Below are 25461 nucleotides of genomic sequence, written 5' to 3'. Positions count from 1 at the left end.
TCCTGTGTCCTCTAGGATGCACTCTGCTCTCGGTTCCTCTAGTCCTTTTCTCGTCTCATTGTCCGTCATCATCCATTTCCCCAGTAGCCCATTTCCTTTCAATTTTCCCATGCTCCATTTATCCTCCACTTTTCGTAATCACACTCCAAAATAATGCAACTGTATTATATTGAAAGTTTGCACATATCTTGGTTGTACTAGACACGCAGAGGAGGAAGCAGATGACTTTAACTCGAAGGAGGGTATTCCATCTTCCTCCCCCTTTTGATTTCCTTGTCAATTGTCCCCTGGAACAACTCTCCGTTGTTACCGGGTCTTCAGTGATTAATCCTCTCTGTGTATTGATTAGAGACGATCATCAGGGCGTCAGAGGAGGCTGGCATTTCCTTTCACCCCTTCCATTGCACCATGCATAGACACGCATGGAACGTCATGGGACCAGCCCGCATGGGACCATGCCTATTAGCTGGGCTTATTCAATCAACCCCCAGTCCAAGGATCCCTTGTTAGCTCTAGCTACCTTTTGGCACCTTGCCGGACCAGATGGACCCTGTTCTCAATGGTGGTTCAGATTTTCCTTGTAAAATATGAGCATGGTTATTTTTCAAATATAAAATGGTGTAATGCTTGATTTTTTTTTTGTAAATATCTGTTTTGGGAATTATGCAAATTATTCTAACTGGTTTGACCAGAACAGCCCTTTATGGTGCAATAAATGGGTTTTATAGTGCCCGCTTGCAGTGCTCCCCCACAAACAGTAGACGTAAGTGAGTGGATATATCTCTGTTGTACAGTTCAATGGCCCCTGGCACAGGGCATGAAATGGTAATGTGTGTTGGTACAGATTTATGTTCTTTGTTTATGCTATCTAAAGGTAACCTTGAGTCTTCACCTGGAGTCGGTATGCTTTGTAGACGATGCGTTTGAGGAGAGAATGGTGTTGCTTGGAGAGGTCAGGGTGATGCTTGCAGCGGTCATGGTGATAATTGTTGTTTATATATGAAACCTCTTAACTTCCTCGAGACGTCTTACTGTTTCTGAGGCAAGATGGCAAATGTTCGGATTGTGTGATAAATAACTTTGAACACAATCCGAACAAGTCATAATTTAGGCAAGTTTATAGCTACATGTATCGTATAACAGAGTTGAGCTATAAATACAATTTTGGATGTAGCATCCGTGAGAGAGCGAAAAGTAGAAAACACTGAAATCACTGCCCACACACGCAGATCTGTCTCGGAGCCAGAGTTGTGACAGTGTTGTCTTCCATTATATAGAGATCAGGGATTCAGCCAGTGTTGAACGACTCTATTAGAAGACGCCTTTCATTTCTTTCCCCCCAGGGATGCGATTTGGTGGATGACTCACACAAACACAGCCTTTCTAGTCAAAATACGTACTTTAATACATTCAGTAACCATAAATGAGAATAAGCAAATTAATAGATTTTAAATAAATAACACTCTTCTCATTGTAGTCTTAAGGTGTCTTTGGATATTTTTGAGGACCCTTCCACACTCTGTTGACCTGACCAGGTCGTATAGGTGGATCCTTGTTCTAACCATAACTTTATATGACCTATTGCGTCACCACGTGGGATGGGGGGTTGGGGTGTAAGTGCTCTGCGCGCCTTGCCCTTTATCTTTGCCCTTCAGCGTGTCGTTGGCTCAACCCAGTGCTCCTCCATTCGTGCCAGACATGCCAGTGAGTCAGTCTCCTCTGCAGCCACCCCCCAGGAACTCAGGCACGGGGTGGGGGGGGGCCCGTGTCCGAGTTCATTCTCATCAGGCCCTCCTCAGGGACAGCTTATGGGCCAAGCTGAAAGGCCCCTGACCCTCAGTTCTGCGCTCAGCTAAACTGCACAGCTTGATGTGACAGGCATCGGAGCGGAAGCCCGGTGCGCCATCGCTCTCTCGCCATGGTCCATTCTTCTTCTTCTCTGCATAATGATAGCGGTGGACCGCAAAGAGTGTGATGAGATTAACCCCGATGATGACCAGTACGTGTGAGCGAGTAAGGTGAAAGACTAATGGTTTGATTTCCCTTCTGGGGCCTAAACCGTAGCTGCCCTTTTGGCTTTTAACGTGACGTGATAAGCCTTTTATTTATTTCCATAATATGCAAGATTAGAATGGAAATCGACGCGCGATCATTACGGTCCGATTACCAATTCATACGCATTAGCTGGGGATCTGTGCACCACAACCTTTCATCCCCCCCTTCTTATCTAGTAGTAGACGGTCTTTGCTTTGATGTGTAAGAAAAACAGTGTGAGGCAATAGTCACCAGGGCCCCAGCCCGTCTGCTGTCAACTTCCCACATGTGGTCGTTATGCAGCAAAGAGACAGTCTCAAAAATACCAAATGTCTCGCTGTTGCCGAGTTAAAGAGTTTGCCGCTCGGCACCGTAGAGTCGCTGCCAATTTGCGACAGCGTTCGGTGTTTGTTATTGAATGTGTGTGACGCCCCCTCCAGGTGCCCAGGGCTAATTGTGACATTGGTACGGCGTTGCGAGCAACGCTCTCTGAAGGGGATCCTGTAGGAGTTCAAGAGGAGCGGGGAATAGGGGAGAAGGAAGAGGGCCACCAGGTTTATTACCTTTATCACTGACACGGACGTGCACATGCGTGCACTTACACACACGCACATGCACCGACACACTTAGTTTATTTCTTCGCACCATACACTTTAGCCTTACGGCTTACGATCGTCTACGTTTTACGACTCGTCAATCCCAACGTGTCCAAGGGAGAGTCTCTGGACACTCCTTGGAAACGGCAACAACAAAAACAGACAACAGCCGGCGTTCCCGAAAGAATCACCCAGGGAACCGACCGGGCACCGGGACCAGACTGAGGTCCAGGGCTCGTCGTCTGGCCCTGCCAAGCAGCCGGCCAGCCAAAGTTCTGTCACTGAACTACAAGCTGGATGTCATCAGAGAGAGAGCAAAGAAGGAACAGGACGTACAGAACTGCAACATCCTTTTGTCTGACCGAGGCTTGGCTGACCCCTTCGAAACCCGGACCACTGGAACCAGCCCGCCCAGAGCCTCTCTGTTCAATGCATGGGCAGAACGGATGCATCTGGAGAAAAATCAAGGGAGGGAGCCGGTTTCTGTCATGCTCAGCACAAACTGGTGTGATCCAGAGAATGTGACGATTCCCAGAGAATCTCGTTCCCGATCCAACCAACCTGGAAGACGGACCATGAAACGCAATCACAGGATCTTGCAAGACTGGATTTATAAGAAGCCTTAACAAACAGCAGACGACCAACACAGACGCAGACGCCACGGAGGCTAGGGATTTGAATAAGGTAAACACCAGCAAGACTTTTACCTACATGGCAGCCTTGCATCACCCAAATGGGTTCTACAGACTGATAGTGGATGTGGTGTCATCCACACACACATACGCATGCTCGCTATGTAAAGGGCTTTAGGTACCTTGAAAAGCAACAACCTGAACAGGCAACAACCTCTTTTTTCTGAACGCCTGCTGATGGTGGACCTTGGCAGGAACCAGAGGACCCCACCTCCAACAGGATGGATGGGAGTCCCTGTGTAGAGGGAGAGCAGCTTCACAGCTCGGGGTCCACATCGCAGAAGAACTGACTGGGTGCTGCCTGACCGGACTGTTCTCTGGGAATATTATTGGATAATAGTGGAGCAACGGTTCACGGGTTACCCGTGATCCGTACGGATCAACTCTCACGGTTCGGGACGCAAGTGATATGCGGATTGGCTGAAAAAAAAAAAAAAAAAGAACTAAAGTTGTGCGTTCACATGATCAGCGCATGTTTAAAGCACAATTCCGGTATTTAGCACATTGAACCCCCTTTCTGGTTTGTCTTGGACGAAATATAGTGGTTGACGCACCGAAATGTTGACTATTGGTCCTGTCTCAGGTATTTGGCTCATTTCGATTCGCCCCTGCCTGCTTCAGAATGGCTGGCTATGGGCATTCACAAACCTGACCTTAAAACAACCCTAAACGTTCGTTTTCAGAAATGAGCAACTCACCGAGTGGTGTTCGTTGATGTTCCTCATCAAGTATCGCAGCGAAATACAGTTTCTGTCGTCTTTTATTTGGCGTTTCGTAAATCCCATTGAAAAGGAAACCGGACCGGGAACCGGAACCGGAGTGGGCTGTTTATGTTTGGTTGTAGTCTTTTCGCTCGTTCCCCGTTTCAACAGTAGGGCTAGAACTGAGCGAAAAGACTACAACCAGCCCCCCCTTTCTGTTAGGGAAAAAAAAGAAGATGAGGATGTCTTTTGCCCCAGATTGCACTTTTTTTTAGTTATTTTTAAGTATTTATTTTATGTGGACACAAGCAATTTTTTTAAATATTTACTATGCTTAAAGGAAGCAGGATTTTTATCTTATTTTTCACTTTATTTTGTTTTTACACATTTGAAGATTTTATTTAAAGTCACATTTGTCTTGTTACCTTTTTTGTTGTTGTTGATCCGTAAATGATCCGACCCGTGTCTCAAAAACCGTGACACGATCCGAACCGTGAGTTTTGTGATCCGTTGCACCCCTATTGGATAATCAGGACTTGCTACCAATGCACCTCAGCGAGCCTCCTGATTGGGAGTACGACGAACTGGGACGGGAGCAGCAGCCAGTGGGAGCGCATGGCCCTGCAGAGGGCGGTACGCTCCTCTGAACGGGCTCTCCCCAGTTCAGTGTCTGAATGAGGACCACGCCTAGAGGACCACGTGCGCCCCCCTCCCGAGGCCCTCAATCGGCTCATGACAGAATCCTCAGTGGAGGACTGCACATTGTCACTTAAACCATAGGCTGCCAGATTGTGTGTGTGTGTGTGTGTGTTACGTAAGCAAAGTAAGCATTTCAGTAGATGTGGGACTTTGTAAGTGACCAATTAAAACTTGGCGTTCCACCCCAGCGTCGCTGTGTAAAGCATGCTTTGTGAGTGGAGGGAGACGGAGGCATTAGTCATCCAAGCACTGTGCAAATGCTAGTCATTTAACATTTTATGTGCAGTTTGACATCTCCAGAAAACCATGATGGAGGAGCAACAATGTCGTGCTCGTTGACCATGAACTGGTGGCGACAGTCCCCAACACAAACCCAATGCACCGGTAGATGGTGGGTCTGAGCCTGGACGGAGGCCAGGGGACTTTCAGACTTGTTTTCGGGTTAGAGCGCCTACCATTAAGGCTTAGTCCTTACTGCAGCAACCCCGGTACGATTCCTGCCCGTGGTGGTTTGCTGCATGTCTTCCCCTCTCTCCCTTACCTTCCTGTCTAACTCATTCTCTAATAAAAGGCATAAAACCCTGCAAAAATAAGATGTTTTCAAGAGGAGCCTGGTATATGGTGCCTGAGCCAAATGACTCAGTCAGCCAACATCACCTGTTTAACGCTCAAAGCGGCCATCTGCTCTCCTCTGGTACATTCCTCCATATTTGGCTGAGGTTGCTTGTGCCCTTATAGAGTAGTATAAAGGCTATGTCTTTTAGAATAACAACAGGACACACTTTATTATCCATTGTACTTATTTGTTGCTTTTTAAATTAATAGTTGCATTATTATTCTTGTCACTTTCACTTTGTACATGTACTGTTATAAGAAACACTTGTTACTTATATCAAGTACTTTATTCTTGTTATAAGTACTTTATAGGGATGTCCGATATTGGCTTTTTTGCCGATATCCGATATGCGATATTGTCCAACTCTAAATTTTCGATTCCGATATCAGCCGATACCGATGTCGATATTTGGGTTATTTATTTTTCCTCAAACCTAATTTAGGTAACATTACATATCTCCTGTTGTGGAATTAACACAACATGCTTAATGTTATTGTGATGCCCCACTGGATGCATTCTTGAATGCAACAAGGCTTTCCAAATGTTAACATTGTCTGTGCAAAATAAGAAAAATACTTCAACTTAATTTAAGGGAAAAGGGCCATGTTTATTTTTATTTTTTTAATGGTCTCAGACAACAGTTTGGATTACACTCTCCCTGAGATAATCTTGACAACGCCCACAACAAATAGGGCAAACTTGACTTCACAAATAATAAAACATTGTACCTGAACAACTATGTGCAACATAGCAGTATGTTTCTTTAACTAAAACTCAATAACCTTAATTGAATAAATGCACAAATATGAGTCAATTACAATGTGCACTGTACTGCACAATTTTGAAAACATTTATTTGAGCTATATAAAAAAAAAAAAAAAAAAAAAAAAATCGGTTTTAAGGCAAAAAAAATCCGATACCGATATTACATTTTTATGCTAATATCGGGCCGATAATATCGGTGGGCCGATAATATCGGACATCTCTAGTACTTTATACCTATACCTTATATAAGACTTTCATTGCCAGAGATGTTTTTTTTCTGTATTTGGCTAACGAAGACCTTGAACTTGAGCACAAGTCCCTAACCAAAGTCCCAATTCAAGCAGTCGATAAAGCTGGCATTCACAACAGGAATTGTTGTTCATGCACTCCAATACAACTTCTAAGCAGTCCATATCACTAAGGGTACCAATTATTTGTTTGTAGAATGTCAAATGAGGAGCAGAAAAGGCTTGGAAAGTATGGTTGCTATCATTCTGTGTATTGTGTCTCTCGGTTGATGTCTTAAGTGCTCCTTGGGTGAAAGAAAGTTCATGCCTGCATGGTGTTCACATCATAGAGTTCTCTGTAGCTAGCATTTCCTAGGGCCGCACGTTGTTTTCATCCGTCCTTTCACACTAATGGCAGCAAATAATGCCCAGTGAGGTTTGCTTCTAGTGACTGAAACACACAGGTTGTATACCGGGGCACAAAAACACATCTCTCGTGACAGACAGATGGCCAGACAAATTACGTTGGTATGATCCTTGGTATGATCCTGCTTTTCTTCTATCTCAGGCCATTTCCTTTTGGCATTCCCAACAAAGACAGATTGCTTTTTCTGGCAGTTCATTAAAGGTCCCATATCATGCTCTTTTAGGGTTCATAATTGAATTTGAGGGTGCAACTAGAATAGGGTTACATGCCTGTATGTTAAATATACCCCTCATTATTCTCTCGATCGGTCGTCACAATGTTACGGAGGTAAAGTTTGAGTGCAAACAAGCTGTTTCTCTGACTTGTTGAGGGGCGTTCTCGGTGGGCGCGAATACTCCCCCAGGCTCGGACTTAGATTTTTCTAGCTTAGCAGATGTCAAACATGTATACATACGTCATAAAGTCTCAAAGGGAAAAGTTTAAAAAGCATGATATCACCCCTTTAAGAACACTCCCTCCTCCCCAGGGACGAATACAGACTCAAACACCGGCATTGCACAATGTAAGACCTGCATGTAGAGGTTTGTGTAGGACGATTCAGCTGAGATTGGGCAGATACACCCCAGTGCAGGGAGAAGGAAAGCATGACGGACAGCTGCATGTGGAGCCATGTTCAGGATGCAGAGAGACAGACATGGAGCATGTAAGCCCGAAGGCAGTGTGGTGTAGTGTGGTGTGGTGTGTCCATACAGAGCGAACTCCAGGGGTGGAGGAAGAGATGGATCTCCTCGCGCTTAGTGCAGGGGAGTCCAGTGGAGAGAGAGTCACACATGTGGAGGTTACAGGTAAAAAGATGAGGGTAAATGCCTGAGGAAATAACCACCATTTCCGCCACTATGAGTTGGAGTTTAAAGTTGTGCTTTCTATCCCTGTGCTTTTTGGCTTGATTTTCACGGAGGCACTGAGGGGTTTGCATGAGACATACTTCAAATCATAAGCTGTCTCGCTCAGTCGGCCAAATAAGATCCATCAATGTTCACCATATTCACATGCCTGTGGCAACATTGCTGGTGTTATGAAAATGTAAATATTATTCTTACCAACTTGGGTTAGATGGATTTTATGTATTAGCCTGTGTGTGTGTTTCTCATCCAACTCATGTTCTGGTGACTCATTAAGGATTCAAATTTTAAATCAATCAACTTTACTCCTTCCACAGTGAATTGAACTCCAAACTACAAGACACTCTCGAACAAATAGAGGTAAGTGGTTTCCTTTTTTGTATTGTATCTTTTATGCCCTCTAGGTATCAAATTCCATATGTTGGCTTTGCATCAGTGAGCACAAAATAAACCAATTTTAGTAACAGCCCCAGCTGAGGAGAAACACAAATACCTCAACTTGTTATTTCTACAGTTTGGCTTCTCTCTTTCAGACGGGCAAATATTGACATGTTCAGAAATTCATTACAGCAAATTTGCCGATGCACCCTGAATATCAGATTCATCTTTTTAGCTTTTGCTGATAAACGGCACGCAAAGCAATTTACCCTGCATCACTGATGTCGCGCCTGAACAGGTTAATTATCCAGGGTTTGGTCTGCACACACACACACACACACACACACACACACACACACACACACACACACACACACACACACACACACACACACACACACACACACACACCATATTCGATCCTGACTTTCTGAATGAACACAGTAATGCCCTCTAAGAGCTTGCTGGTAAACATGTGCGTAAAGCACACACACGTTCACAGAAGCACGCTTCCATGCGGGTCATTTACAGATAACTTGTTTGATTGCCACATACACACGAAAGGTCCACTGAAAGGCTGTCCCCAAGCAAATACACACTCCCGTGAGTCTCGACATGCTTGGTGGCGCATGTATGGGATTTAATCTGCTTTTGGCAGCCTAGCGGGCATTCTCCTGCATTTCCAATTTATACGATCTCTCTTGCTCTTGCTCTCACAAACCTAAAAGAACAGATGCCAGGATGAAATTATTCAAATTTATCTTTTGATCAGTAAATAATGCAGGAAACCCTTTTACAATATTTGATTAAGTATAAAGGAACATCTTCAACATTGATAAGAGTCTGTATGCCCACGCACACAGATACACACTACCAGACCTTTGGCCATCATACATTTGATCAATAAAAAGTTTGCCTTTTTTAATATTAAATCAAAAGAGGGATTTGACAAAGTCTCTCTTGGGTCGAGAGCCATTTTCTGCGGTTAATGGGTGAAAGCCATTTCTCAGATTTAAAGTTTGTCCAGTTTAGCCACAAGCGTGCCGTCGCTACATGGAGGGGTGAGTATCTGATGCGTTAGCAATGTGCACACACACGGAATCGACCTGCCCGTGGCCTTGTGCAGCAGCGATAAATCTTCTTTTACATCTTGATCAAAAAATCTTAACAATGATAACCTTATCACCTTTAACCCTTCCCCCTCCTTTTCTCTCCCCCTCCACCTCCTCCCCCCTTCTCTCCCTTATCTCCCCGGCTTCAGGAACAGCTGGACGTGGCTCTGTCCAAGACCTGCAAGCACTTTGATGTATCTCATTACACCAAGGTGCAGCTGGCTTACACGCTCCTGGGAAAGACACAGGTCAGTGCACGCAGGCACACACACGTACACACTAGGGATGGGCAAAACTATTCTTTCCGGGAATCAGTTCTTTCAGTGCCGCTCACTATCAAGATTCATTTTTCGTTAAGTCAGATCTCTGTTACGTCATTTGGCAGGGAATCGGAAATTATGGAATAAATGTTAATCGACATGCATGTAGCCTACTACTTTCTAATGTTCTGGTGAAATTACCCTGGTTAAGTGTAAATATTAAGAATATATATAAAGCACATACGTATTTTTTTCATAAATATCCTTAATACATAATGGGATGCAGTAAGAATTAAATGGCGTCTTCCAAGTAGCGCTAATAAGCAGTGAAGTACGTAAGCAAGCAGCAGCAGCACCATTGTGCGAATTCCCTACTAGACCAAACGAGACTCATAATGGTAGGTAAAACAATACTTTATTAAAGCATGCAATTGTGACATTGAACAAAATAAAAAATAAAACGTGCTTGCATGATATTGAAGACTACAGCGATTTTTAGTTAACTTGTGTGGCGGTGCCTTGTCATTTGTTTACCCATGGGCCATGGCAACGCGACTGCTACCTGCTGTAGTACTCTCATTGGCTGAATCGATGAGAACTTTTTAGACTCAATAAATATAAGGTCGCGGGGAGATGGAGCTCTGTGCGCTTGTATATTTTATTTACGTAACCACATTTTTGTAGTTTAAAAAAAAAAGAAAAAGAAATGAATCAGCTCTTGTTTTGGGAATCAGTTCTCGTTGTTCACCTTCGGGATTCGTTCGTTCTAACCGAATCGTTCGCGACCGACCCCTCACTAGTACACACACACAAGCACGCACAAAGATAACACACTCAGGTTAGAGGCAGGGCCTTAGCATTCATTGCTTATTAATTTACCTTCTTGCGATTTTGGATCCAGCAATTATTTTGTAATTTTTCATGTATTTGGCGCAACAGAAAATGAATAAAGTGGATAATTGGTTAAATGTAATGAATAATCGATCTCATTACCGGGAAAGAGAACCCCATCATGCAGCCCTAGTTAGAAGTATTTGCCCCCATTGCTGACAGCTAGTATCAAATTAACATATTAACACATTTATATATTTCACACAACATGACAGGACTGAGTCTTTGACCCCGTCCTGTCATGTTGTGTGAAATATATAAAAAAATATATAATAATAATAATATAATAAAAATATAATACTGACGTTCCCAAAACTTTAAATCCCCATCGCCCACTTCCCCAAATAAAACATGGAAGTGTGTTTTGGTATGCTACAAGGTGTTTACCTACATGGTTAGCACAATAGCAATCTAGCTGCCCCGAAGGCTTTTCTTCACTCTCTCCCACAGCCCTTTTCTGCAGCCCCCATTTGACGCTGTCATAGTTGTCATCCTTCTCTAATCTCAGACAGTGTTTTGCCATGACGGTTAATCGTCTCCATCTAGTTTCCTTTTAGAGGATTTGGCGGAGGGGTGATTTCATCTCTCAGAGTCTGCCATGCGTCGTTTAGAGATGACTTTCCTCACCGTTCAGGTCGGTGCTGGAGAATCAAGGTGGACACATTACAAATACATAATGCCCCGTTGGCATTTACGGTGCCTCGGGGTTTGGCATGTCTCACTGTTTGCGAGAGGTTATGCACGGGCCAAGAGAAGTTCAGATGACGTAGGCACACTGCCTTCTCCAAAAATCTGGCTTTTGTTGGCATTTGAATATCGCATTAGGCGTAAGCACGGGGGAAGTATGGGTCGTTATGTTGTTAACGAAATGCATCTTAAACTATCTTTTTATCACCTCCTTCCTTCCTCCCCCGCTTATTGAACCTGTGTCACGTATTGTTCCGGAACCCCAAAAGGCCAGCAGCGTTGACGCTAATGTCTTTTGATATCACGCCCCTGGAGGATTGAACTGTCATCCGTGAAGCCCACACCGCATCATCCAGTGCGTTTTCACAATGTAGAATGGAGATTTACTGCTTTGGATAATTGGTCATCTCTATTCCAGTGGCTGGCAAACTGTGACTGGTTGTCTGGATATCTCTCCTTGCGTCTGTCTTTTTCTTATTACCCCCACCTTAATCACCTCCGTTTATTGTTCACTTTACCTCGATTTGCAATTGAATGTGCAGCATTTACGTCATTCAACAGCGTTTCACGAGGATTTCTGTCGCGCTGCATGCATTACGCATAATGAAGTGTGCATAAAACAATCACAATGGACACATGCTCAATTTCCTTTCGCAACGGATAATCAGAATTAATATTTGGTCAAAAGCCTTAAATGTGCCCTCTTAATCTTTATCAACTTTAATGAGCTATTCAACACATCTAAACTGTGGGCTTGGCGGCTAATGTGTCGGACCAAAGGTTTTGGTTTGCAGCTTCAGAGAATTTGGGCATCACACCTTCTCTTGAAGGAGACCTATTTTTAGACTATGATTTGAACAGCGAGGGAACCGCCGCAATCGGCACCCAGTGAAGAGGGGCCGTGGAGCGGATGAGTTGGCCGTGGCGCTGGCGGTGGGCTGGAGGCTATAGGGCTCCTCTGCAGCCGCGGAGAGATCAAATCATTGCAGCGCGTCGCTGACTCAAGCTGCATTTGAGTTTTCTAAACGCAATGAGCCTAATTAAACCTGCATTATTATGTCACTGTTTCACTTCGCCCATTCCTTTTATTCAAACTGTTTGATATGATGAGGGTGTAAAGAGTAATAGCCCGTCCACCCACTGCTCAAATAACCCCCGGATTTATTTCTTCTCTCTAAATCAATTTGGTAAAAGGAGACAAAGGCGGGAAAAATCTTTTGTCCTAAAGGGTAGCATAGCTGGCGACACCATGCCGGTTTGAATACACCGATCCATCTCAGTGGCACTATTGTGTAGTGCCACAGTTCCAGCTGAAAAGTTATGGGCTCAATTTTCCAATGTCAGCAGCGTAACATGTAGCCAACCCCAACCCCTACCTTCTCCATGACGTTCCTTCATTCACTGTCACTCTCTCGGGATGAAGCATTCTGACCATCGATCAACTCCTAAATGATCGTTCATACTTGATTCAACTGACCGAGAAACTATGCCGATGTTTTTCATGTGACCCACTGTCTCTCTGTCTCTCTCTCTGTCTGTCCGTCCACGGCAGACCGCCATGGACCAGCTGCACATGCACTTCACGCAGGCCATCCACAACACGGTGTTCCAGGTGGTGCTGGGATACGTGGAGCTCTGTGCCGGCAACGCCGACACCAAGTTTCAGAAAATGCAGTACAAGGACCTCTGCACGGTAACCATTGACCCACCCACACACACACACACACACACACACACACACACACACACACACACACACACACACACACACACACACACACACACACACACACACACACTTGGCGCCTGTTTGCAAACATGGGAAGCCCTATTGAAATGGTTATCGGATCTCCCGATACGAATTGGCGTGTTAAGATTAATGCTACACGATTTCCTATCCGTCCTCAGTGGAGCCTTGTGATTGGTTCCCACGCTCTATGTTAAAGAGGCTTACGTAAGACGACGCTACCCATTACGTGCCTCGACCTTCACTCAGAACGCAGCCGTACAGGCAGTGATCCGGAAATGTTACTAGGACTTGTATTGAGCAGGCTAATTGCCTGTAAGGATCACCTTGAATATCGATTCCTGTTCCCATTCACACTTGAGCGCATACAGGAAATGTTCAGGAACATTGCAGGGTAAGACTGCATGTATTGAAGGGTATTTATAAACATCCTGTCGTCAACCGAATTATTCTCCAAGTCTGCCCCCCAGCACGTATAATATCATGAAGAAATGCCAATAGCAATTTCTACACAGACACACACACACAGTCACACACACACACACACACACACACACACACACACACACACACACACACACACACACACACACACACACACACACACACACACACAGTCACACACACACACACACACACACACAGTCACACACAGTCACACACACAGCATTAGCCTCATTAGCATTCCCATCAAATATCTCCAGCCCATCACAAACGACATCATCATATAATGACATGGGATCTATTCTACATCTCCCCCCCTATAGTAGCTAGTGATGAGGTAGAGGGGGAGAACATGGACCGGGGGTTGACCTCCATTAGAGGCTCCCCTGTTTTAGACATGGAGGTAAAACATTGATTCTCATCTGCACCTCGGGTGCTGAAAGGAAAGCACAGAAAAACATGTTTTTGTGTTGAATCGAACTGGTCTCCCTGTTGAGCTGGTGCACTTTGGCTGCCTCCTTTCACCCTCTGCTCCATGCTCTCACCCGTCCCCGCCCGGTGGACACCGTGGCACTCGTCTGTCTTTCTCTCTAGGGAGTTCACCGTCTCTTTCTTTTCCCTTCACTTTGGAGTACTTGGCTCGGCATCATTCATGCCTCTATTTAGGACGGATCTTCTTTGTTATCTCTCTGTCGATATCTTTCTCTCACGCTCTCTCTCATATTATGCTGTCTGCTCTCTCGCTTTCTGAAAACCCCCGGGGCCATTACCCCAAAATAACTCTTCCACCCTCAAGGCTACCGTTCCAGATGAATTGTGTTACAGTTAAGACATTAAGGATAAATTATTGAATCGGCTGTGTGGTACAGACTACATTATAGCGTTGTTGATATTGCATTGATGCAGCTGAAGAATCTCACCAAGACTAAATGAGAATGTAAGCAAACACGCACACGCACACAATCTTGGACTCTCCCTTCTGTGCGTGCTGCTCCCATGAAATAGTGTAAGTGCAGCTGTGTGAACAACCGTAAACCTGACACAGACCGTTTGGCAATGTTTACTTGCTGTTGATGGATACCCCATCATCATCCCATTGTATTGGCTGCCTTCACCCACGAACACACACACACACACACACACACACACACACACACAAACACACGCACATGCATGCACACACACATAAACACACGCATAAACACATGCATGCACACACACATAAACACATGCATGCATGCACACATAAGAGAAAGACACTGTTGAGTCTGGGTGGAGATGGAGTCCCTGGGCTCACACACACACACACACACACACACACACAAGACAGATAACACACACACCCCCTGGACTCACCGCCTACTGGACTCCCTCCCCCTCCCCGTCCCTCGTTGCAGTACAGTATGCCGTGAGTGATGCGATGCGCCTGTTGGCTGCGTCCTCCTCCCGGGGTCTGAGCTGTGACACCTCCTCTCCCCAACACCCTTCCCCCCTCCCACATGTGTTTGTGATGTTTTTGATGTGTTGCTTATGTGCTGAGGTGTTTTTTGCTAATCCCTACACTGTGCCCCCCTTACAGGAGCATAGTTTAGGTATTCATATTTTTTTCCCTCGTTACCCCCTTGTTTAGCTTTTTATTTTTATTTTCTAAAGAAGGCAGCATGTTTCTTATCAAACGAGCGCCTGACAGTCTCTCCGTCCTGTCTCCCCACACTGTCTTCTATGTTTCTTGGACGGAATGTAACTGGTAGTTTCATTGCTCTGTAACATGTGCAATGACAATAAAGTTCTATCTATCTATCTATCTATCTGTAAACACATGCATGCACACGCACCTAAACACATATACCCACCCACACACGCGGGCATACATAAACACACCCTCACACAAATAAGCATACATAAACATACACACTCACTGCCATTGGAATGATGGCATCTGTCTTAACGTTCTTAGCAGTGTGATTGTGTTGTGGGATGACAGCATACGCGCGCACACACACACACACACACACACACACACACACACACACACACACACACACACACACACACACACACACACACAGTATATTGTGGTGTCAGTGTTGCGTAGTATCTCGAGCCTCAAATAGTCCATTGTGTGTGTTTCTAATGAAAGCATCACACAAAATAGCCGTGCTAACCCTAATATGGTATTCTTTAAGTAATCACCAGAGTGACGTGTTAGTAAACGCCCTTTCCTTGGTGAATAAACCATGGAGATGTTTCCCTGTGAGATCATTCTGAGTGTATTCAGTTAATGACCCCCTCGCTCCCTCGCTCCAAACCCCTTCACTTCTCTCTGCTTGCCTCAAAATGACCAGGGAGGAATGCAAATGTGCTACTGGCTTCATACTTAAGAGCTACGATTTTCCGAGGGGTTAGGCGGGAAGGTCAGCCCGTGGTGCAAAGGGGGGATGACTGTTGAATACTAACTCTTTGATTCGGCTTGGCTGGCGTCTTCACTTCCCAATAGTAACTTTCACATATTAAGTTTATGTTCCCATCGGGCACATTCGACCAACTTCTAAATGTGTCATGAAAATGTTGGAGGGCACTATAGGCGAAATTAACTTGCGCACATTTTGACCATCACTTTAATACCTTGCAGGTTTTGGACATTTGGGATGACTATTAATTGTAATAAATGAAAAAAATATTCGTTTGAAGTTTCCCCAAAGCGCTTATTTTCCTCGAGTTTGCAAATGGTGCAATCTGGTTTGAAAACAGGGGAACAGCCTTCTGCCAACCGCCCTCAAAGCGGCTGTCTCCAGGAGACCCGGCCAGGCTTCATGACCCAACGCGGCCCCCTCACAACTGGCTCTCTGACCAATCACGTGTGGTCGTTTGTGGGCTTTATAATAACGAGGTCATCTGGTTACATTTATTGATCTATTTATTTATTTATTTATGGCATCACTGTTTGTTGTTGCACCGCGGACGATAATGTCAACCCCAATTTATAAACTGAAAAAGCGTGTTCCCTTCTTAGGTTATTAACCAGTGTCTGCACTCCCATTAGTGTCCGTTCCACTTGCGATGATCTGTCCGTGGCACAACATCCCATAATTATCCAGAGGGCGCTGGCATTGTGTGCTATTGTTTATCTCCACGAGCAATTAATTGGGCTCTGAGCGTGGGGGAGCGTTTTCATGTAAACCGTGTGTGCTGTGACCGTGAGCAAGCTCTTATTTTAGCTTTTCATTCATGTCGTTGTGGTCAGTGTTCCACCCCGTATGTAATTTGGTGTGTTTTGTAATCGCCTGTTTTGAATGAGTGAGTCCACTGCCTCAAGTATTTGCCACTCAAAACTTAAGTCCTATTTTGAATGGAAATGAGTCTGGCGTAGTTTGTCAACATTGGGCTGTCGGAGCGTATAAACAGATGACTCCCTGTTGATGTTGAGTTTGTTGTTTGCTGTCGGAGCAGTGGTGTTCTTTCGATATTTTCCATGCTAGATGCCTTCACGATCGGATATGTTTTTATTTTCCTCTGGTAAAGCGTTTAAGGATGTTTTCTATCTTTACACTTCCCTGCTCAATGAAAGATGGAAGCGGGTGGGAGTATTGTGGCTGAGGGGTTTAGAAGCTGCAGAGGAGCCTCTATGCCTCCTGGTAAACTCCTCCATATGGTCTGGGCCTTTTTCGCAGTCGCTGGTGGAAGAGAAATAATCTATTAGCCTATTACACGGATGTATTGCTCGCAATACAGAATGCCTTTATTCCAAACTATTTCAGTCACTTTATCAGAGCCAGGAACCAAATTATCCAGGAACCCCATATTAAACCAATCAAATCAGGGAAACATTAGCCTGAGGCGTGATCAATCGGCCTAGTTCAAATCACTCTGTACGCAATTGGTTGCTTGCCGTCGCTTAAATGTCGTCATTGTGTTAAACCAGCCAATAGCGAGCCAGCGGTTAAAGCCAGCTTGGTGATTGGCTCCCGCAAAAACCGGAAGCAAAAATAAATGTGTTGTTCTTCTCCAGACCCTTCTTCAGGGCGAGCTCAAATCGCCGTCAGAATGGGCGGGGCCACCCATTCTAGGGTAAACAAAACAAGCAAACTATCTATACTGTATATACCAAGCATAGAAATATCGTCTTTCCTATTTTAACAACCAAGTCAATAAGCAACTGCTTTAGTATGGCACGCCGATAGTCTTGCTTGTCTGAACCGGCAAGACTAAAATTTTACTAAACTTGACTTCTATGGACCAGGCAACTGGACTTAGCAGCCCCCTGCTCAATGAACCCCCACAGTTCAGCCAGTTGAAGGATCATTTGTTTGTTTGTGTGCATGCTGGGTTTAAACATGAGAGTGATAGTGGGGTTCATCTTAGATGTTTCGGGGATTGGATGTTTACGAAGGAGGCCGTGGTGCAAGTCTGACGGCTCGGCACTTTTGCATAAGTGCTGACTGGTGTCACCCTGCACCTCCGATCGCCTGCAGTTTCTCGTGAATACGGTTCCAAAGAAGGAAGCGATTCAGCTAATTTAGCGCAACCTTCGCCCGTGCTTTCCTTTATACATTTCTTTCCCCCCTAATCGTATGCATTCAGCGCACAAATTCACACATAGACCAATGTGTGCATAGACACGGAACCAAACGTGCCATTTGAAATGATCACCTGCCTATCGTTGAGCGAGTTTTTAACATGGCTAGACTCATCCTTGGGCGACAGGTCAAAAGTCAAGAATGGCTCCATGATCAAGCCTCCCCCACGATACATGTGCTTTGAGGCTGTGCAAAGCCACTACTAGGGTTGGGGAAAATAAATAGATTCATGTTAGTGGCTGGTTTATTGGGTTGGCTGAAAATTAAGTATAAGAAATGCAAGCGAGAAACGCTGATGTCGTCTTGGAACTGATGTAGAGGGGAACCATATTGATAGTGCCGCCCGACGGAGGGCCCTTTAGCGTATTCCCCTTTAGTTTGTTTCGCATAAACCGTGTGCTGTCCTGCTCACACTCACATTGTTACTATAATAACAATGCCGGACCCCAAAATATCTGTAGAACCCCAACTCTGAATAACCAGGCAAACTATAACAGCCCCTGCTGAGAAAATATCTATAAAACATAAGATTACACACACATCAACCGGCTTCCCTGATGCACAAAAATACCCCTTCATCCCATACACACACCTTAACACCCCGCCCCCCTCCTCACACTAATTCTGTCCCCACTCCTCAGTTGCCAGGCAACATGGTATGGATGGCTTCCAGAGCAGATGCAACAATCAAATCTAATACTCTAAGACTCTATTACATGAACTATATTAGCTTGACTATCTGGCCAGTGGTGCAAGAGCCGCTTTGTAATCGTTAATGAAAATCATCTGCAACTATTTAGTGCGTCAGGGGACTCACCATCATTAATTACAGACCACAAAACCAGGGATGGCTGAGAGGGAAACGTCTGGACTTATCAGGCAGTTCTGTGGGGTGTTTCACAACACTAACTCTCCTTTTTATTATCAAATGTATTAAATGTGTAAAAATAGGACAGAATAAATTACTTAAATTTATTACATTGCATCAACTGTTGGATCAACATGTTTTGGTGATAAAATGAGGTCTCAAAAAATATTTGCTTCCACTTTGCTTCTATTTACAAATTGTATCGAATAATTAAAACAAAAGGCAGGAAAAATGTGTTCAGGGATAATGAAAGTTGTCTAATTAACATACCAATTAAAAAAAACATTCACTTTTTTTATTAATAATACTGGCAACATTAGCAAGTAATGTTTGGCGCTCAATTATTTTTCAAAGTAATACGTCTGGGCTGTTGATTAATTTTAAGGAGACGGAGGAGGAGACTTCTCCATGAAGCATTCTACGTTTGTCACAATGACATACTGACAATGAAAAAGCATGGCAGAAATGATTACGTAGTTCATATTTAATGATCTTTCATCAGCTGATCGCTTGCAGTCATCAATCCACAGCCGAGGACATGCTCTGTTGAAGAACACTCCATAGGATATTGGTCTGCAATTCTGAACCCCACATCGATGCTCTATTCCCTGGCTCACGGTTCACTCTCTAGGACCCCCCCCCCCCCCGTTGGCCTGTTAAAAAGTAAACTGTAACATATTTTTTTGGGATGGAATTCTAGGGCTATTAGCTCATTTTTTCTTTTCCAAGCGTTGCTCTTGTCTGCATTACAAAATCCATTAAATTGATGGAGGTTTTATGTCATACCCATAAAAAGTTTATAACAGACAGCAGGGGGTATGTTCCATTATTGGTCAAAGCCGTGAACATTAATAAATATCATGCTGGGAAGCTGTCAACTATGGGGATGTATTTTTCCCCAGGCGATACATTTTTCAAGTGTCGTTTCTGTATGGAGGCGATCCGTTGAGGGACGGTGTGATGGCCTGGATACTCAGACTTCGTCGGTGGCCTTCACTGTCGTCCTTGTGCACTCTGAATATTTGGGCGAACTCTGCCAAACCTTAGTTCAGTACGCATGGTCCTTGACTTATTTTATTGTTCGTCAGTTTTATGTTTTCTACTGCAAAAAAAGAGGCTCTTCCGATGTGATACAATTTCATACAGTATTTTATAATGCCCGGCACTGAATTATCTCAATGGATGCCATAACATACTTGGCATGGGAAATGGGCCGTGTTGCTTACTTAGTAAATGAACCTATTTGAGGGTTTGACATCAGTAAACAGTGTTGCATTAGGGGCAGTGTCCTAATGGGATGCCTCCACTATGTTTTGCTTGATTAAGCCATTTTTTATTCAGGCATAGGAATAGATCTCATTCTAATTGAATCTGTGCTTTTGAAAGCCTCTACATCTCCCTCAAGACATGCCAGGCTGCTGCGTAATTAAAATGCTATAGTAATTTTTAGGCCATTTATCCATGTACCCCGATGGCAAATAATTCAAAACACAACAGCAGAAATTGAAATAGGGATATTTTAACCAATTTCATATACCAATAACCTAATTTTCTGTCGTCTACCAATCTGTTAGTACTACTAAGCCCAATAAAATCAAACTCGGTTTTCAAAATTGTATGCAATGCACAACCGTTTATAGAAATGTAATGGCACTGTGTCCTATCAAAATTGTATATTGTTCATTTTACTGAAAGGATTTTCCATGGCATCTCTTCTTCTGTTGGCAGCATATCACCCCGGACAGCTACATCCCCTGCCTGACTGACCTGTGCAAGGCATTGTGGGAAGTGATGCTCAGCTACCACTCTACCATGCAGTGGCACGAAGAGCTTGACAACAAGGAGGGCCCCGCCACCCAAGGTAACGGTGCATATCATTTGGTTGCCTGTCAATGGCATCATAACCCCTTTAACCCCTTACTTCCAGGGGAAAAGTAATATTAGTAATTGGGACCTCATTTATTGATAATGTGTGTGATAACAGCACATCGATCTAGCTCTTGATGTGCTGCTATCACAAGTGGTTCGTGCCAGCTACCAAGCTATTGTTTACTGTAAAGTTATAACGTTACAACAACGTTCAACATTCACTTTTAGCATGATTAGTTTGAACACAGCTCTGGGCTACCCCATGATTGATTTTGCCACATGACATAAACTACAGCTGTATGGGTCGTTTCCTGATCTAATGGCTATAAGCAAGTTAACGTTACATTAAGTTGCTTACATTAGCTTATTTCATTATGATGAAATGAAAACGTGAATAAGGTCACTAGATGTAACGTGTTTGTAATTGTGTTGATTGAGAGACCCCTAGCATATACCCTTTAAGATGATATTTATGAAAAGGCTTTTATCTCATCGATAGTGATTCCAGGACACCCATAGATTCATGTCACCTCTGGCTCTCTGTTGAGGGAAGAATTGAACATACCTGTCTGCTACTTCTGTATTAAAACCACTTACAGGCTGCTCCAATTTATTCCAATTTGATTACATAAGTAGAAGTCAAATAGGTCAAATGTAAATCAGCCTCTATGAGGAACTAGAATGTGTGTGGCGCGCTGTCCGAGAAATTAGATTTGCTGTTATTGGTTACCCCAGACGTACCGGAGAGTTTGAAAACATTGGCTACATACTCCTTTACGTTGACATTTGGTGACCTTACTTATATCCTGCTTGTCATCCACCCTATTATAAATCCTTTAAGCTTCTGCAAACATTAATATGTAAAACAGCAAAAGTAATTACCATACAATTATCATGCCTAATTTCTCCTGGTGCAACCTCATCCCATTAATATGAGTACATTGCCCTTTCGTTGACTATGTTTGTCAATAAATGTAGTTTGATACCAAATTTGACCTATTCATTTGCTTTCAAGGATAAACGAAATACCTCAATTGTATAAATTCGGTTGGCTCCCTATTGCCTACACTGTTTAAATGTCTCAGCAACAATCTTCACTCACAAACAGAATTCTCTCAGAATGGACGGTTATTAAGTCACAATTCATAATTTCGTTATTATGTTGTCCAAATTATTGCTTTAAATACCACACAGATTAATATGTTACTCTTTGAAAACGTGTCACTCCATAAAACTAAACGGAAAACAATATCGGTCCATTGAATCAAGGAACCTGTGGTTTGTTTTTATGTCATCATTTAAGTATTATTTTTCAAAGGTGTTTGTCTGTTGCCTAACATATTGACCTATTTCTGTGTAGGCGTGAGATTCCGTTAGGACACATAAAGTACTGTTGATTGTTGGCAATTTATAGAGATGTTGGTGGTGGGGTGGGAAGTAAGGCTTGTAAAGGCCAACGGAAATCTCTCACTGAAAGACCTCAGGATCCTTCACTGGAGATCGACATGCTCACATCAATGACATTTATATACTGTATACACCCTTAAGTTTCCACTGGTTTCCACTGAGGAGGGATGCAGGGCCCTTTGTCATTGCGATCTGGCTGTCACCTCCGTCCTTCAGCTGAAGGTGACCCTCGGCCCTAATGGTGATTCACTTATGTTGGTTAGTTTGTCCAACACACTCGCGGTGATACTGACCTTGGTCTCAAACCGGTACCCATCAACCTGCTTAACGACCTGGCCACTGAAATCATACACACACAAGGACATATGCACAGGTCACACTCAAAAAACCCACCCACACACATGGGCACGTACGCAAACGCGTGCGCACATGCGTACATACACACACGTACACACACACACACGTACACACACACGTACACACACACACTGCCTGCAGAGCGCTCTCAACCAGGCAGTAAAGGGTAACAGTAATCAATGTCACCCGCACCAGCCTAATGAAGTGGTTGTTTCAGGAAGCTAATATTGACCAGGGTGTCCGCCCTACCTGCCACAGTAGATTTGCCATGGCATCGTGCGCCGGGTCTCCTTTGATTAATGCAGATTTCAGCTCCCCGTGCGGAGGTGCACCTGAGCGTAGGAAAGTCCATGGCCAGCGCTCTCTGTTTGACCAAAGACTCCGCTGCCGAGGTCGGCTCTGGGTGGTGGTATTGACACACACTGAGACTACAGCCCCCCCCCCTGCTACAAACAAAACTATCTATTAGGGGCGCGGCCGGCGCTGAATTGGTTTTCACGCCATGTCATCTGAGCTCGGTTTCGAACCATTCTGTTGGCAACTAAAAAGTGGAGGCGAGCAGCGTGAAATAACCCCGGGATTAGCGAGCGCGGGACACACTTGTTAGGGGACGCACCGCACTGGAACATTCCATGACACAGGTTACAGCGCATATTATGTCGAAGCGCTTACAGAGGTGACATAAGCCGTGACTTTTTCCCATTTTAACCGTTCAGTTTTTGGAAAAGATCAAACTGTCCAAATGAATGGGGTGCATTTCAGCTTTTCAATTACAGCTCCTCAAACAACAGATGGCTAAAAAGGCAAATAATAGTTCAGTCGAGATTAGTTTATTTAGTTTCATTTATTTTTTCTTATGTGTAGGAAGTAGGCGGAAGAGGAAGACTGGCGAGGTTATCATATTTAGCAACAGTATTGAGATTGCACGGCCACATCAGGATCTAGAGGATATAAACCCCAGCTAATCAACTGGCTCCGGACCACCGGCTGATGGGAAGGCCTCCACCAACCTGGATGGAAAATTGACAATTACACTTCTCGTTGCCTGCTATTGCACCTCGCTACTCGTGGCAGGGGTCCTCATTGAGACGCCCAACCCCTCTCGGCATCTTCATTTGCCTGGGCTATCAGCAGGTAAATTGCTTTTCTGAATGGTCCATGACCATTTTTTTTTTTTCTCATTTTTTGATTTTTCATCTTTTCCTCAGCGCGTCTGGCCCTCGCATCCTGGCTCACGCTGGGGTTTTGGTGAAAACAATGCGATTGTCTTGTTCACCCCCCCCCCCCACTCACACGTTTGCTTCACAAGGCTGTGATGACCAGGTCACTGTGAACATAGATGTTTTCAACAGCATGTCTTTTTAGCCTTTCCCAATGTTCATTGTAATGGCTTACTTGACACCCTAGATATTGAATGAAACTTGTATTTTTGTATAACCAATGTAAATTGGTGGCACGTAAATATACATCTTGCAATGTCAAGGGGCTTTTTTCTATTAAGAACCACGTATGTGGTTTGAGAATGTTCTTTCGCTATTCTCTGAGCAGTCTATCGGTTAACATTTCCTAATAGTATAATTTGATTTGGCGTTATGAAACCACTCTCTTCCTCTCCAAGAGATGTGCAAAGTTTCAACCATTCACATTGCGTGCGTATGCAGTGTTGATAAAAGTGCAGAGTGTCAAATGTTTTGCTTTCCCAAACAATTTCCCAACACGATATACGATATTTGTTCTTGAAGCTGAACTCTACTGCTTCTATCTAACCCTCTGCAGCTTCATGTGGTCAGCAGAATGTCCCCCCCCCCCCCCTTAACACACTGGGGTCAGTGTCATGTTGTTGGGCCCCACTGCATGTCAGTGTTGGCTGGCGGAGGGCCCCGAGGGTGGCTGGAGGGCCACTGCTGGAGGGCCCTCAAGCTCATGGTTCAGGCAAACAAATTCCATGTTTTAATCGATATTTTAAAAGTTCATGGTTACACTCCCAGATAACACATCTCATGTTCCTGTTTATAGTAGTTTTTCTGCCAGAAATAAGCAATACAACTGGCTCCTACTTTCTTTCTGACAAAGGAATTTACTTTCAAAGTCACAAATAAGTTAAATCGAATTTCCTTACAGTTATGTATGAATTAAAACAGGGTTTTATCACAAGGCAAAACAGAGGGGAAATGTAATTGATTTGTCATGGTTTCAATGGATTATGTTGTGCTTAAGCTCTTGGCATGCTTTAGATAGCAGAAACATTAATGCCCAAATTGGTTAAAATGTTAAGCGTTGCATCATGGACAAAGCAACAGCATGCCATCTTTTTCTCGGATTAGATTTGTGACATTGATTAGAAATGGATTTTGACTTCCGGAATTAACTTTATGTCGTTTTCAACTTTTGGCACGCTGCCTTGAATCTATGTATCCAATTGATGTGGAAATGGCTGGTGTGGAAATGACGGGTGCAAAAGTAAATTTAATTTCATGGTGTCTTTTGTCTCGCTTAATTCTAGATTCAAGATTCAAGATGCTTTATTTATCCCGAGGGAAATTACTGTGCAACAGTTACAAAACAAAGGTGGGAAAGTAATACAGGGTTAGATTCAAAATAGATAAAATAGATTGAAATAAAATAAGTACAAACTAAATAAGTGAAAAGGAGCGATTGGATAAAAGTGGTATTAGTGGTAAAAGTGGTAAAGTGATAAATATTATAGCAGCAATTGTTGGCAGCATAAATTAACTAAAGTGATTAATGGAAAATTGGGTAAAAATAAAAATAAATAAATATATAAATAAATAAATTGGGTAAAAATAATTAAATAAATAAATAAAGGGACATTGGTCTCAGGGCATAGTGTCTCCACGGTAGCTTGCAACTCTCATTCTTCTCTCACCTACCATTGTATTCATACCTATCATTTCTGTCTCTCGCCTTCTCTGCAAAGGGAACAAGCCTAAACTGTCCTCGATACTGCAGTGACGCTTTCCCTGTGTCCTGCTGCGTCACAGTATTGTCATTACTTCCTCTCTCCTTTTTTGGTCATGCACTTCCTGCTACCTCCCCTTTTTTCATAGTTTTACCCAGATGAACTCGATTACCATTCTACTCCCTGTTCTCGCACCTGCCAGTCCCAGGAGATGGAGTCGTTTCTCCTTTTTATTTTATCCATTCGAAAGCAACCTTGCTACATCCAAATGGCTAAACTTACTCT

At 43.8% G+C, this 25461-nt stretch overlaps 1 protein-coding gene across 3 annotated transcripts in view; it reads left to right on the top strand.

Moving 5' to 3' along the window:
• Positions 1 to 25461, top strand: part of vps50 (VPS50 subunit of EARP/GARPII complex) — a 106837-nt gene that overhangs the window by 23417 nt on the left and 57959 nt on the right. For all 3 annotated transcript variants that reach the window (XM_030346942.1, XM_030346940.1, XM_030346941.1), the window contains 4 exons: positions 7977 to 8019; positions 9299 to 9397; positions 12540 to 12680; positions 20352 to 20484. In XM_030346942.1, the coding sequence (XP_030202802.1) occupies positions 7977 to 8019; positions 9299 to 9397; positions 12540 to 12680; positions 20352 to 20484 (416 nt within the window). The remainder of the gene's footprint in view (positions 1 to 7976; positions 8020 to 9298; positions 9398 to 12539; positions 12681 to 20351; positions 20485 to 25461) is intronic.

This window comes from Gadus morhua, chromosome 22 (assembly GCF_902167405.1).
Source record: "Gadus morhua chromosome 22, gadMor3.0, whole genome shotgun sequence".
Lineage (NCBI taxonomy): Eukaryota > Metazoa > Chordata > Actinopteri > Gadiformes > Gadidae > Gadus > Gadus morhua.
Note: the sequence above shows the minus strand (reverse complement) of the source record. Positions and strands in the feature narration are given on the sequence as shown.